The 16061-nt window shown below is 43.2% G+C and overlaps 1 protein-coding gene across 2 annotated transcripts in view; it reads right to left on the reverse strand.

Moving 5' to 3' along the window:
• The window catches only part of CHCHD3 (coiled-coil-helix-coiled-coil-helix domain containing 3), a 257774-nt gene that overhangs the window by 78400 nt on the left and 163313 nt on the right, over positions 1 to 16061 (reverse strand). For both annotated transcript variants that reach the window (XM_067534919.1, XM_067534918.1), the window contains exon 5: positions 13489 to 13572. In XM_067534919.1, coding sequence (XP_067391020.1) covers positions 13489 to 13572 — 84 coding nt within the window. The remainder of the gene's footprint in view (positions 1 to 13488; positions 13573 to 16061) is intronic.

The raw sequence follows: 16061 nt of genomic DNA on the forward strand, positions 1-16061 counted from the left end.
ATGCTCCCTACTATTAGCGTGTGGCTTTGGGAAGAAAACCAGGAGAAAAATGTCCTGATTCGCATGGAAAAGAGAGACTACCTTTGGCAGAAAAGCTGGATGAGGGTGAAGCTGGACATTATCCTTGAAGAAAACCATGTAGGGAGGCTCCAAAATCAGTGCTCTGAGCTCGAATACCCTTCTGGCTGATGTTATGGCTACCAGAAAGGCCACCTTCCAGGATAAGTAGAAGAGCAAACAAGATGCAAGAAGCTCAAATGGAGGGCTCGTTAACCTTGAGAGGATAAGACTGAGGTCCCATTAGATCCCTGGCGAGCGTGTTGGCGGGTATAGTCTGTCCAACCCTTTCAAGAACCATTTAACTATGGGATTAGTGAAAACTGAGCAGCCCGCCTCCCCAGGGTGGAATGCCGAAATGGCTGCCAAATGGACCTTAACTGAGGATCCCGATAAGCCTTGCTGCTTCAGGTGGAGCAAATAGTCCAATATCACCAGAATTGGCACCCTCAGAGGTGAGATACTCTTTGCTGCTGCACAAATTGAAAACTGCTTCCACTTTGCTAGGTAGGTAGCCCTAGTCGAGGGTTTCCTACTACCGAGGAGGATCTCTCTGACCTGCTCTGAACACACTAGTTCCCTAGGTTCAGCCACGGAGGTTCCACGCCATGAGATGCAGGGCCTTGAGATTGGGTGCCACAGTATGGCCTGGTCCTGGGTGAGTAGGTCCAGGAGAAGAGGCAGAGTGATGGGTGTTTCCACTGAAAGATTAAGCAGTATCGTAAACCAATGCTGACAGGACCAAGCCAGGCTATTAGAATTACCGCAGCCCTTTCCTGCCAGAACTTCAACAGCACCATGTGGATGAGAAGGGTTGGGGGAAAGGGACAAAACAGCTGGCCCATCCATGAGTGAGAAAGGTGTTTGCAATGGACCCCAGACTGTGCTTCTGAAAAGAGCAAAACTTCCTGCACTTCTTGTTGAGCTCTGTGGCGAATAGGTTCACCTGGGGAACGCCCCACGTCTGGAAAACATTGGCCAGCACGTCCGGCCGAATCAACCACTCGTGAGCAAAGAAGGACCTGCTGAGGCTGTTTGCCAATGCGTTCTGGCACCCTGGAAGGTATGATGCCACAAGGTGAATCGAACGAGCGATGTTGAATTCCCACTAATTGCGGGCTTCTTGACATAGGGGAGAGGAGCGAGCTCTATCCTGTTTATTTATATAAAACATTGCTGTCGTATTGTCTGTCAGGACCGATACCATCTTGCCCCTTTGGTGCTCCTGAAAGGCTTGCCGTGCCAGACGTACAGCTTTTAGCTCTCTCATGTTGATATGGAGCAACTGGTCGGACTGGGTCCATAGGCCCTGTGTCTTGAGATCCCCTAGATGGGCCTCCCAACCCTGTAGGTCTACAATCACCCTAGGGACGTGTATGGTTGTGTACATAGTTTGGTATAGTTGATAAAGATCATTTAACAAAATGGAGTTTTTACAAGGTTTTGTCCCGTTGTGGCAACTGTCAGAAACTGTCACTTGGCACAAAGCCAAGTTCTCTATTCTGCCTAGTGACAGTTGGAAAAGAGCGGGAAACACCTTTCTTAGTAGGTCCCTGTCCATCAAGGGGACCTAGGTGAAAAGGTCAGCTAAGACAGTTGGTCTAGTCTGCCCAGTAACATCTTTCTAGCCAATCGGAGGCCAGGGCTGGCTATGAAGTGCCGTGTGCATAAGCCTATGGTGCCGTGTGCACAAGCTTATGGTGCTGAGTGCAAAGGATAGTGCCGTGTGCACACCCTCTCAGAGCGGGAAAATCCCAGCCCTATGATTGGATCTCTAACCATCGGCCAAAAACTATATAAGTCCAGAGCACCTAATGACGGGTGCTGTCCATTCTAGTGACAGTCTGTGTGGGGATACTCGTTGTGGTTACTGTGGGTAGGCCTCTTCGGACCTGGAATCGAAGCAGACGACATCGGACCTGGGACTGAAGCAGACGAGACCAGAGCATCGGACCTGGGACTGAAGCAGACGTGACCAGATCGTACCATCAATGCCAGGAGGGGCGAAGAAATACCGTGAGCGTGTAACATCAAGCCACAAAAGACTCTTGGGGCGGGGTTAAGTTGCCTTCGGGTTGTGTTTTGGGTACTTGGGTCCGGGGTTCAACCCCTCTATCTAGACCCTCGTGCTTTTGTTAAGTTGTCATCTAAATAAATTACCCCATTTGTTTTGGAAGGACTATCCGCGTCTGTCGTTTATACGTATGCCGTTGATAGATGCGTCCAGAACAAAGATCCCTCACCCTAAATAACTGTTCACAGGGTTAACAACCCGTCTGATGGATCGGTCACCAGACACAAAGACGGCTGGGGCAACAGGAAGGGCAGTCCGGTACATACCCGTTGGGGCTCACACCACCAGTCTAGCGTCCTAGAACCTCAGAGGGTAGAGACACTACCCTGTCTATGGTGTCATGTACTGGGCGATACACCATGGCTAGCCAGGCCTGCAGTGGCCTCAGTTGTAGCCTCATGTGCTGGACCACATAAATGCATGCTGCCATGTGCTCCAGCAGTTTTAAGCAGGTCTGAGCTGTGGTGAGGGTATACCGTTTCAAGTCCTGTATCATGTCTCTCAGGGCCAGGAACTGAGTTTGAGGAAGGGATGCCTTGGCCTGTTCCAAGTCCAGCACTACTCCAATGAATTCTATTCTCTGCGTGGGAATTCTATTCTCTGCGTGGGAACCCGGGTATTCACCAAATGCCTCTTGGTGCGCCATTTCACCAGCCAATCGTCGAGATAGGGAAACACTTGAATCTTCTGCCTCCTCAAGAAGGCAATGACCACCAAGAGGCATTTGGTGAATACCTGGGTGCCAACAACAGACCAAAGGGCAGGACCATGAACTGTAGATGCATCTGATTGACTACAAAGTGGAGAAACCTCCTGTGTCTTGGCACAATGGCCACATGGAAGTACGTGTCTTTCAGGTCGAAGGCGGCATACCATTCTCCTGGATCCAGGGAGGGAATGATGGAGGCCAGGTAAATCATGTGGAACCTTACCTTCTTCATGAATCTATTGAGGTTTCACAAGTTGAGAATAGAATGAGGTCCCCCTTTGGCCTTTGGGATTAGAAAGTAATGGGAATAAAACCCCTTTCCACCTCAGATCACAAGGGATCTCTTCCACTGCCCCTAACCTTAGAAGCGACTGCACTTCTTGAAGAAGCAGATGCTCGTGAGAGGGGTCCCTGAAGAGGGACGGGGATGGGAGGTGAGGAGGCGGCAAAGAAGAAAACTGGACGAGTATCCCAATTTTACCGTGCGCAAGATCCACTAGTCCGACGTGATCTGGGACCACGCATGGTAAAACTGGAATAAACAGTTTAGAAACAAGGAATAGGTTGGATCCGGGCCTGGAGTTGATGTGCTGCCCTTGGGCGCACCCTCAAAAGTTTTTCTTTGGGCCTGAGGGCTGTCGCAACTGGCCCTGATTTTGGCTAGAGGCATGATGTGTATTCCTCCTGCTATTTCTACCCCTCCTATGGCTGTAGTCCTGTCTTGGCTGGTGGAAGAGGGGCTCTGTATCTTAGAGTCTATCTGGGACGAGAACAAGGCCAGTCCCTCAAATGGAAAGTCCTGAATAGTTGTTTGGACCTCCTGTGGCAGGCCCAAGGCCTGCAGCCAAGAGCTTCTCCTCATGGCCACCCCAGATGACACAGTGCTGGCCGCCGCGCCCACTGCATCCAAAGCAGACTTTTGCAGAGGCCTGGAGACCACCTTGCCCTCTTTGACCATGGCCGCGAACTCGAACTTGGAGTCCAGTTGTTCTGAGTACTTGAGCTCATCCATTGATGCCCAGGAGTTGTAGGCATACCTACTTAGGATCGCTTGTTGATTTGTGATCCTAAGTTGGAGCCCCCCGGTGGAGTACACCTTCCGCCTGAAGGGCTTTAACTTTTTTGTGTCCTTGGCCTTCAGTGTGGGCCCCTGTTGTCCTTGCCACTCTCTCTTGTTTGCGGCGGCCACCACCAATGACCCTGGTGTGGGGTGGATATAAAAATGCTCCTGACCTTTAGATGGTAGAAAATATTTCCTTTCCATCTTCTTTGCAATAGGGGGTAGAGAGGCAGGGGTCTGCCACAAGGTCTTTGTGGTCTCCCTAATAGTTTTTATCAGAGGAATGTCCACCATATGGTTCGTGTCCTCCACCACCTCCTCCACTTGGAGCTACCCTGCACAGTAGCTCCTGGAGTGCCCTGCTGTTGTCCAGGATGGAAACCAGGGTAGCTCTCTCTATTGCCTAATCAGGAAGAGGACTCTCACAGGCACTGCAGATTCCTGCCCCTCGGCGCCGGCCAGGTCACATGGTGCCATCCCACTCTCTGCGGTGCTGAGCTCCCGGGGCTTGTCCAGCTTGGTGCCCAGGTCCGAGATGTCTTTGGCGTCTGGTGGGGCGCTCGCTGAATGGGAAGGTCAGGGTCTGGGTTCCGATACAAAGGAATACGACCTGCCTGACTGGGACCCTTGGGCCTGGTGGTATGCTCATGGGGTCCAGAATAGCCACTGCGGCGGTATCTGCAATTGGGGTGTCCACTGCATTGAAGGGAGGGGCGGCCCCTCCACCCTCTGCCTGCTCCGGTACCGGCTTCTCCTAGATGGAACAGACTCTGCCTCAGAGGCCAAAGAGAGCCTCTTGCTGCGTGGGGACCACGGTGGTGTGGAGCCAGATGGTGCCGGGGAGCCATCAGCGCCGGTTTGCCCTTGGACGGTACTGAGGTCTTCTTTGGTGCCGTGGCTTGCACCTGCTGCCGCCTGGGGTGGGCTGACAAGACTGTTTCTTCTATCAGCTCCCTTGCTGCCTTAAAAATCTAGGAAGTGGAGGGGAGTTGCAAATCCTCTTCCAGTATCTCCCTCTGCAGATACTCCACAGGCGCCAGACTTGACGAACCCCTTCCCAGGGTCGGAGTCAACGGTGCCGTGCCTTGTGGGTTGGGGCTTAGGTGGCCTGGCACAGGTCGCACTTTGCTCACTTCTATTCCTGCCGATCTTTCTGTCGGTGAGCACCCCCTCTCCGACCTCTCTTTCTTGTGCGGCACAGGGGAACGGGAACGGTGCTGCCGTGCCCCATGTGCCAGGGCCTCCGGTGCCAGGGAGGTATGGCAGTGCCACAGCTCTTTAGCACAGTCCTTTCTATGCGGCCTCTCTTTCACTGATTCTGGGGCACTCCGCACTGAGGCGGATGTACTGGGACCTTGCTCCACTGAAGCGTCCATAAGACAGAGCCTCTTCCATCATTAGGAATTTCAGTCTTTGACTCCTTTCCTTCTGGGTCCTTGGATGGAAGCTCTGACAAATTTTACAACACTCTCTCAGGTGCGCACTTAAGGCAGGAGGAGTGTGGGTCATCTCTGGGCATAAGCTTCTTGCAGGACCTGCACGGCTTGAAGCCAGGCATGCCCCAACCCTAAGACAGGGAGGGAAGAACTGCAACTGCCCGCTAATCGAAAGTACTATCCTAATCTACACTAACAACAACTAAATCTTAAGTACTTTAATTATTTACAGGTACTTAACAGAGAGAACAACAGAAGGGGAAATCACTTGCAAAGCAAGAGAAACCGGTTGTTCCAGCAACCTTCACGGGCAGTAAGAAGGAATTGAGGAGGGGAGGGACGGCAGAGCCCTATACTGAGCACCGTGGAGGCGGGACTCCGGGGGAGTTCCACAGCCGACCCTACGGGTACTCTGGGGGAAAACTTTCCGGCAGACTGTGCATGTGGCTCATGCACTCCTACTTGGAATTGACATGTGCAAGCACTTGAAGAAGAAACGTTAGTTAGATCGAGGCAGCCGATATGACCTAACATCCCATTTCAAAATCTTAGCCAAGATGTGGCCAGACACTACAGCAACAGGCACTATATACACAGCATTACATAAAAAAGTGTGATAACTGAATGGCACTCTGACTTGTGAATCAGTATGAAATCAAAATCCTGGCATAGCGTTACTGGGCGCTCTGCTGTTGGAGGGGTTGCCTTTCAGATGAGATAGGCATGCCAAAGTCTTGACATCTTGCAATCACTAAAGATCCCAATCTAAGCTGTTGTGTAGGGATATAGAAAGGGGGCGTGGCATCCCCGACATTGGCAGGGAGGAACTGCCATTCAACCCCCAGAGGGCAGGCACAGGGAAGCCATGCCTACCACACTGGAAGCAGAGGGGCAGGGCCAAGACAAGAAAGGAAGTATAAGGGGCAGGTCCTACAGCTCAGTCTGGGGAGAGCTTCTGGAAGAAAAGGATGTCTCTCCACTAGTGTTGGGCCTGGAGACTGACCGCTGCAGAGCTCCCAGAACTGCTTACCGGCTGGAGCTCAGAGGACCTAGAGGACCTGCCTGACCCAGCAATGTTGAGGGCCTGCTGGTTCGCGATCTACCCTGAGGAAGGGGACGATGACCTGGACCACAGGTACCTGGACACAGGGGTGGCGGGAGTAGCCCAGGGGTAGCTGACCTCAGTCCAGCTAGGCTCAAGCCCAAGCACGTATCAGTGAGTTTTGGCTTGAGTCCCGCTGACCCAGTGGCAGAGCACCCCGCCACTGTCAGGGCCCTGGCCTGGGACGTGGTGGAGTCAGGATGGTCTGTGTCCCTCTCCCCCCTTGTCAGCCCACCTCTGGAGTGGCAGCCTCACAGCGGCCAGCGAAGCCTTGGTGGTGCTCACCCTTTCCTGCGAGCCGTAGCCCATGCTGGTACTCACCCCAATCTGCTTGCTTTGGCCACCTGGCTTGAGGGCCAGGGGCCATAAACTCTTTGCCTGGCCTGAGAGGCCGAGCAACAGATTGGTTACATGCCACACCTGTGGGAGAACTCGAGGCTGTAACCTACAGAGAACTAATCCCCAGGCTAAAGCTTGCCGGCACAGGTGTGGCCGAGAGCAGAAGTGGCCTCCCTCCGAGACTGACAGGGAGGAGCAGGCCACCCCTTCTACACGTGATCAATGAACTGATTATTTATTATTCACACAGTTTGCAAGATGTCAAGTGCTAAGCAGTATTGTTATTAGTGTTGTTGTGTACTGTTAGTGTTGTAGACTATGTTAAAAGCAGCCTTGGCCCAAAACTCTAATTTGCCTATCACTTAACATTATGACTATCAGTACCAAAAAATTTACAGATATTTTACTTATTCAACAAAGAGGTTACTCACCCTGGTCAACCAAACAAGTAGAACTTTGCCAGTCAGTCAAGTTACACCCCAAAGATGGCTTCATTAATTCTCAAGAATATTGAGAGTTAATGTTTACAAAGCTCTCAGTTTCTCACATAAATGTATTAAATACAAGTGCATGTTATCATCATCTATACTCATTTTCCACTTTGATGGATCCAGCCCAAAGTCTCAAAACATTTGATCGAAATCATAGTCATTTGATTCTGAAAGACAGGAATGAATGCAGTCCAAATTTGTTCAGAGAAAATGTGTTTGCTGTACTAACTGCAGCTCCTAAACACAGGATGTCAGGAGCTGAATCTTTTCCTAGTTATAAAATTCTTGCTGACACAGTAATGCAATATTTCCAAGAAAAGGAACAGGGTGATAACTTTTTTATTTTTTAAATTAAGCATGCTTAAACTATTCCATATATTATATAAGAAATATAAAAGTCTGAATTGATTTACATTGCTTTATTATAAAATTTTTAGATTCTCTTATTATCTACACCTTGCAAGCTGCAGTTGAGTTGTTGAGTCTTAGAAAAGGTAAACAAAATACTGGAAAGTATGAACAAATGTGAAACCCATATTGTTTGCTTCTTAGCACTTATGTTCATTATAAACACAAAAAAAAGGCAAGACTTGGCTCTGAAGCTGAACTGTTTATTATCTCTTTTTCAGAGCCCTGGGGCTATCATTGCAAAGCACAGTGGTCCATTCTAAGCCCTGAACAGAGAAAAGGAAGAGATCATTAAATTATAATTTCCCTGCACAATTGGTATGAGCATTTCCTACCAACCGGATTAATTTGAACGCAAGATCCCAGAATAAAGCTGCTCAGCAGAAAGGATGGCAGTTTAATGTCTAGTAAATGTGATTTCTCTGAAAACCCTGACACATCATAATAGTGAAATCCTATTTACTGTAGCAAACAGGATGGATTATACTATTTAATACCTGGTATAGTGTGCGCCATCAGCTCACAGCTTTGTGCACATCTTACCTTAAGGTTAATACTCCTTGACAGCCTAAATGGCAATAGAATCCCCAAATTAAGTGCCGATCCGATGATTTGTAAATCCTTCCTCAAAATTTAAGTCATGAAAAAAAATAAAATGGATTCAGGTAAGACTATCACTTTCCCAGAATTTATGTCTATATTCCTAGGCTCTGATCTGGCAATAATCTGTGCACAAAAAAACCCTCTGTGCCCATAAAAAATCCACTGAAATCTAGAGAATGCCCACAGAATTCACTGCAGGACTGGGCCTCAGACTGTAAATTATTTGGGACAGGGACTTTGTCTATCTCTGCGATTGTACAGCACCTACTATGAAGTAGGGGACCTCTGAGTGCTACCATAATATAAATACTAACAACATCTAGCTCTTTTAAAATACATACACATACTCTGTACACTACTCAGTGAAGATATTTCTAGGAAACCAGAAGAATAGGAACATATTGCCTTGACTGAGCAACAGCCTGACCCATATTATTTCTCACTCATTCACATGGGACTGATGGACGTTAAATAATTTTGTCGTATACTAGCCTATTAAATTCCTTCCTTCCCACTCCCACAAGAAGGGGCATGCCTCCCATAAAGATAGAGCTGGACACTAAATAAGAACTGAATGTAACTTGTTTCACTTTCTATAAACTGTATTATTTCTATAGTACAGATCAGCATAGCACTGTAAAGGTGAAGAGAGACAAGTAGTATTTCTCATGGATTTAAAAATACTCTAAAGCAACAGCAACTGGATCAAGGAATGGTGGAGTGCAAAATGCACTGTGGACAAAATTAGTACATTTATTTATTTACGCCTCTAGATAACAGTGATGAGAACATTAGAAATGCAAAGACAGTTAGGTGAGATCCTAAGACAGAGAAGCTTACCATGTAAAGTTACACAAATGACAAAATGATAGGATGACTGACACGGAGGGGTTGAGCAGGACAATGGCAAATACAAGAGAGGGACAAAATTCTTAGTATGTTAGAAAGACAGAGGTCTTGGGAGTCTGTACAGCTTCACATACAGAAAGTAGTAAAGCCTGGTTGAGATGGTATTCACATCAATTCTTATTCTGCAATTTTAAGGAAAAGTCAACATATAGTATGTGTGAACATTTAGGGTACTACAGAATGCAGAGTGGTTCTATCATGAAATATTGTTCTATGGGTCTTTAAAAAATCGAATTTTCTATTAATTTTTAATTTGACTTATAAGAAATATAATTAGTCCATAAGCAGACAATGAAAAACATCTACAACTGCATTACAGCGTCAATTGCATTTACTACAAAAATAATTATTGGGTCCTGTTTCCATCAGTATAAAAGAAAGTGACCCAAAAACTCTCTCTACATCCTACAACCACCTATGTACCAATCCTTAGTGGTCTGTTCTGATCGGAATGTGTGCAAGGAGCAGTGTTCATAAAACTCCTCGGTATAAAGAGTAGAATATGCCCCCTTTAGGACTGATGAATGAATTTTTCTCTGAAAATCTAATGGGGGAAATCTTAAATAATGAGTTTATAGCCTAACCAGATATAGTGCATCTGAAGGTTATTCTTTAACTCCTTTGTTAAACTATTCCATCTTGCTTAGCTGCTGTGGAGCATGCAATAATTCTTCGTTTATATGCTATCTTTGACATAGAAACACTAGCAGCTGTTTGGGGAATCACTATTTTTTGGAAAGTACCAAAGGATTTTTTGCACATAAACCAAATTTATGAACAGCTATTGCCCCTGAGAATAGAATTGTTTATGTTTTAGTATCACAGCTGCCACTGGTGCACGCTTACTTTGTCCTGTATTAATCCCCTGAAAAGGTTGACACATCTTCACTCCAGTCACTGCAATATTTTATAGTGACAGACTTCATCTGGCAGTGAATATGTATAATAATTTCTCTCCATAAGGAGCATGTTGTGCTGACACTAATCTGTTCTGTTGTCATCTCCCTTTATTATCAATGTCTACACTGTTTTTTTCAGCAGCACAGAACACAAATACAAAGCTTCTAACTGAAAAAAAAAGCTAAGTAACCAAAAAGCCAATTAATCATACAGATGAGCTCTGACACTTAGTGATGTTACAGACACAAATGCCACATACTAGTAACCAAGGTATTATTAAAATGTGCTTATTTGATGTAAGAGTGATCTTAAAATTTAATTAGCTTTCTTCACCACATGTGACAGACTAATAATACAAATTTCTTCATATGGCCATTTTATTTCTCCAAGTTCCAATCTTTTTCTTCCACTAATCTTCTCTACAGCACACACTATTATTTGTGCGCAGACTCCACTGAAATCAATGAGTTTAGAAATAAACTATGCTACACTATTCTATTAATTTGCACACTACTGCTACTTCTAGGCCCTTTTCCACCATTCTCTAAAAAGTTGAGATTCCAAAGGCCTCTCCATTTCTTTCTTGATTACTTCCAGTTCTATTTCTCTCACAGTGCTCAAAAATGATCAGCATTGTTTTAACAAATGTCCCGGGGTGGGGGTGGTGAAAGACATCCAGTTAAAAAATATTCCAAGTTCAGATCCTGACCTGAACTTTGCATATAGTCTCTGTTCTTCAAGCATAGGATGAACAAAAGCCAGTCCCACAAACCCCAAAACTGTGCAGAAGATAAAGCAGACTTTGGGGATAGGGACAATAGAACATTCATTGCATTGGAACCTACATGCCTCATGCTTGATTTAAAAACAAACAAAATAATCACCTTGCCAAAGCAGTGGCTTCTTAATATATCAATACAAAAGGCAGAATGAAGAAACTAGCCTTACAACATGCAATGAAAAGCACCCAACTCTGACAGACAGAGGGCACATGCTCCATGGGTGAGGACTCTCAATTGAGAATGTCCTGCTCCAGTCCTGAGGAATTCAATTTCAAGAATAGAAGCCAAGATCAGCAGAGAGCCTATGAATCTTGACACATGGGAAGGAGTGGTCTGTTAGAAATCTTCAGTATTGCATATAAATCTGGCACTAAAATCAGCATTGTTTGTTATTTCACTTATACCATGCAACAGTACACACTCAACACAAGTACGCTAGATCTTAATTCCACTGAGCCATTCTACTCTGACCCCTTCTGTCGCGTCTCCTGTGCCACTTTAGCTCTCTATCTGCTCTGAATAAACAAAAAGTCACAGAAGGATAAAATGCATTTTACTATATGTATATAAATGTATAAAATATGATGCAACTAAATATATCAAATGATAACTAATTGTGTATTAAGTATCCTTTGCCATGCCTCCCTAAGGTCAAACAAATTCTTGACCAAAAAGGTAAGTCTTGCAGCATGCTTCACGAGACTCAAGTTTTGGTGAAGCACCTGAAAGAACGAATTCAACAGCTGAGGAATCTCCACTGAGAATGCTCTGACTCCACATCTCAGTGGTTGAGCTAATGCATCATTTTAGTAGAAATTTAAAACAAATATCTGGTCATTTCAAAATATATTTCATTGCCAAAATAGTAAGAACTTCATCCGTATTATTTGCAAAAGTAGCTCAAACCATAAAAACACTACATATCATCTATCCTCCAACTAAAACACTCACTGTAGCCAATTACAGACATTGACCATTTGTGCAACATGCTGTCCTCTCTAACCCATTAAAGTTTTTAGTCCCCTCTATTACATATGGCTGTGTATGTGAATATACATCACTTACAATAATATCTTACCCATATTAAGACTTATCAAAACTAAGAAAACGCAAGATACTCAAAGTTAAGGCTGGCATCTTATCCCTAGATTATAAGGACAGAAGAGAACACTGTAATCAAGTCTGACCTCTTGTATAATGCAGAACATAGGATTTATCTAATTCCTGTTTGAACTAGAATATATTTTAGAGAAAGAGCAATCTGGATTTAAAAAATGCGAATGATAGAAAATCCACAACCACCCCAGCATGCTGTTCCAAGGGTTAATCACTGTTAAAAATTTGCATCTTATTTCCAGTTTCAATTTGTCCTGCTTGAACATCCAGCCATTTATCTACACTTTTGTTTGCTAGATTGAAGAGCCCATTATCAAATATTTATTCCCTATGTAGATACCTAAAGACTGTAATCCAGTCATCCCTTAAACTTCCTTGAGTCTATCACTTTAGGACATGTTTTCCAATCCTTTTATCATTCTCGTTGCTCTTCTTTGAACCCTCTCCAATTTATCAACATCCTTCCTGAATTATGGACACCAGAAATGGACACAGTATTCCAAAAGTAATCGCACCATGCCGAATATAGAGATAGTACAACCTCTTCCACTCTTATTCAAATATTCCCGTTTATGCATCCAAGGATAGCACTAGCCTTTCTGGCCACAGTAAAAAATTGGGAGCTCATGTTCAGCTGATTATCCACAGGGCCTTTTAATTCATGTAGCTTCTTGGATGAAAAAGGCAAAGCCATGCAAGTTGAAAGTTGTCCCAAATTTGGGACATGCTTTAAATGATGTCTTAAAGGTGAGGTGTGTGATGTGTTACAAACTCTCATTACATAAAATGCAAATGTTAATAGCAATACATCTTTTTGAAATATTTACTTCATTAAAAAGAATGCATTTTGCAACACTCCCACTGTGATTAAGCTATCTGGATTGCTCCAGGAGTTTACAGTGTAGCCTCAAATTCTTTTGAGGTAAAATTTACAAATGCCTTCTAAACATGTCAAATTACTCTATCCATAAAGGTGAATCTTTCCCTGCATATCTTGGTAGTATGTCTAGGAGCTATGCCTAACAAAGGTGTGGTGTGTTTTTATTTTATTTTATTTTTTTGGAGGAGGGGAAGGGCAAGATAAATTGAATTTGAAAGTTATCATTTCACACACAATCTTGGGGAATGCTGGGCAATGCCCAATGAAATGAAACCAGTTCACCTGCATTGGCTCTTCATCCTATGTGCCCTTTAATGAGGGAAAAGTAACCTCTTGTGAAGATAAAATAGTTCATGAGTAAATATTGTGAGAGATGAAAACTCATCTTAATGACAATATTAGTCAGCAAGCAATCAAAAAATGATACGCAAAATAAAAACCTCCATCTTCAGTGTTCACTTTTCCTTCTCAAACAGAAAGAGACAAAATGCCAATTTAGTCCATCATTTTAAACTCTGGCTAATGAAGACCTTTCCTGTTGATATTTAAGCTTAACCAGAAACCATGAAGTTGATAACAGAAATTAACAAATCATTTTTCTAGTTTAATGAAGAGTTCTCACCCTCTCTTCCAGTCGAGCCACCTGCTCTTTGTAGTATGCATCATGCTTCTTCAGTTCTCTGTCTTTCTCTTCCAGCTGCTTGGCCTAAAAAAAGAAATGTAAAGATAAAACTGGATCAAGAAAAAGCAGCATTTGCAAAGCAGAAAGTCTAGTATAAATTGTACCAGTAAGTAGTATACAGCAACTGAAGACTGCAGCCTATTAATTTTTGCCAAAACAGTATATTAATAAGATGATTACGGCACTGAAAATGTAAAGAGCTTGTCTATTGTATTATTATTATTATTATTATTAATTATTTTGCTCAACAGCTGTGCCACAGTTTGTCCAAATGTACCGGGAAATGTCACTGAGACAGCACCACACTAAAATTAACACTTCATTGAATGGTTAACTTAATGGATCACTATTGCCTTTAAGGAAACTTCCTATTAATTCCAGACAAAAGCCTAGTGTAGTCAAAATGTTAGCTTATTAAAACTACAAGAACAAAATGAAGATTTTGGTGTGTGCATGGCCGTACCCCCCATACCACTACCCACACATTTGCATGTGATTTTAAAATTTGTCTTTGACTTATCAGTTCTGCATTGGGTCCTAATCCAGTACAGCACTTAAACATATGCTTAACTTAAAGCTCTTTAGTAGTCTCACTGACTTCAATGAGACCGCTCAAGTGTTTAAATGCTTCATTTGGATCAGACTGTAAAGCACTGTGTACCTATTGCTCCACTGTCCATTAAAAACAACTAAGTATCAAGACGCTAAAGGTGAGACACCCTCAAAATACATTCATAGGAAAATGTCTAATAATTCACAAACAAAATCGGATTCTGAATGAAAAACCCATGTTTAAAGTAGTAAGAAATGTTGCCTTTAAAGAATCACCATGTTATCTATAATTCCCCACCTCCTCCACACACACTTTCTAATAGATACAGGGAAACACAGAACATATAATGAGTTATAACACTGAAATATAAAATTAATTGTTGGCTATATTTCAATGATTTGTAATTACAGATAATGAATGAGTACAGATGAGGTAACAGAATTGATGACAGAATAAAGGTAACATGTTGTGCTGAAAGATGTAAGTGAGAGATACAAAAGCGTAATGAAATAAAAAAGCCCTTTTTCTAGGGAAAACCTGGGAAGGAGGGAGGGAGAGAGGGGGGACATAAAATGATATGACCCACAAATTGCAAAAACCCAGTGCCACAGAATGTGATAACTTGGGCCCATTTACCAATTCTGCCTTGTCTGTTATTATTTGTCTGGCATAAATGTAAAATGTGACAATAACTCTTTCTGAAATTGTATACAGAAAGGAGAAAATTGAATAAGTCTAAATTGGGTGGACTCGTGATTCAGTTTCCCAACACTTACCCCCAATGGTCCCTTTTTCACCACTCTAGAAACTACCAGCATTGCTGGAGTGGCAGCTGCTGAATATTTTGCAAAGCTTTTACTATTGTGAATGCTTATACTATCGTGTGAGCTGTTTCCTTTCAGCTAGTGGACTTTTGTCCTTTTAATATTATGACTTGAGTGCTCACAAAAGGTATTGGATTTTCAGCACTGGTGAATGAGGTGATAATTTATTGCTTTTTGCTTATAGTAGGCTATGTAGGATCAATGGAGCTCACTAAGGACAGTTTTAAAATATTTATATACTGTGCACACAAACAGCACATATAAGAACTCCTTTAGAAGGGAATGTTTATCAAGGGATTGGTAACAGGACGTAGAACATTTCACTTCTAGGACACCAGTACAAATTCATGCCAGGCTCATGATAACAAAAATAGTCATTACCCACTGATGGCCATTCCGTGACCTACCCAAATGAGTTCTTGATATCTACCAAGTGTCTTTCAGCCAAGTATCAACATCACAGGGAATTCTTTTAGGATTCAGTATGTACCATGTTTTTAGTCTTTCAACGTACAAAATGTGCACTTTGCTTCCCTCCTTCTGTGCCCTATTTTACTACTTACCTTTATTTCTATATCCTGAAGCATGTAAAGTTAAAAACAAAGTCATGAATTCAGTACATGAATGGAAGACATGAAGAATACAAAGAGAACAATGTATGTGCATCATATTAGAAATCCAAAACAGATCAGAAAGCTATAGGAAAAATCATATTAATTACATTTATGCAGCTTCGCAAAAATCAGCTCACCCAGGACTACTAGTTTTATTTTCCACTACAATCATCATAGTAAAGGGCAAGCTATTAGATTTGTGCCTGAGCTGGTAAATTTTCATGACAATTTTGTAGGGCTGCATATATGGTTTAAGAGTCACTTAAATTGGAAACACTTACATGTCATTACACTATTATGGTGTGAAGGAATCTATTGTATTACTGAAATACAATGTTCATTGCATCTGAAATACACTTCCTACTCCAAAAAATAGAAGATTCTGAAAATGCCAGAATCATAAAAAATGAAATATTTGCTTTTTTTAAATCATGTGCCTACAAATTACCAAAATACATTTCCATAATACAATGTGGGAGTAACATCACACAAGAACCTTTCAGTGACAGGGCAATTAAGCAA

The sequence above is a fragment of the Emydura macquarii genome, unplaced genomic scaffold, assembly GCF_026122565.2.
Source record: "Emydura macquarii macquarii isolate MOO-44397 ecotype Brisbane River unplaced genomic scaffold, CSIRO-AGI_Emac_v2 contig_3470, whole genome shotgun sequence".
Taxonomy (NCBI): Eukaryota; Metazoa; Chordata; order Testudines; family Chelidae; genus Emydura; species Emydura macquarii.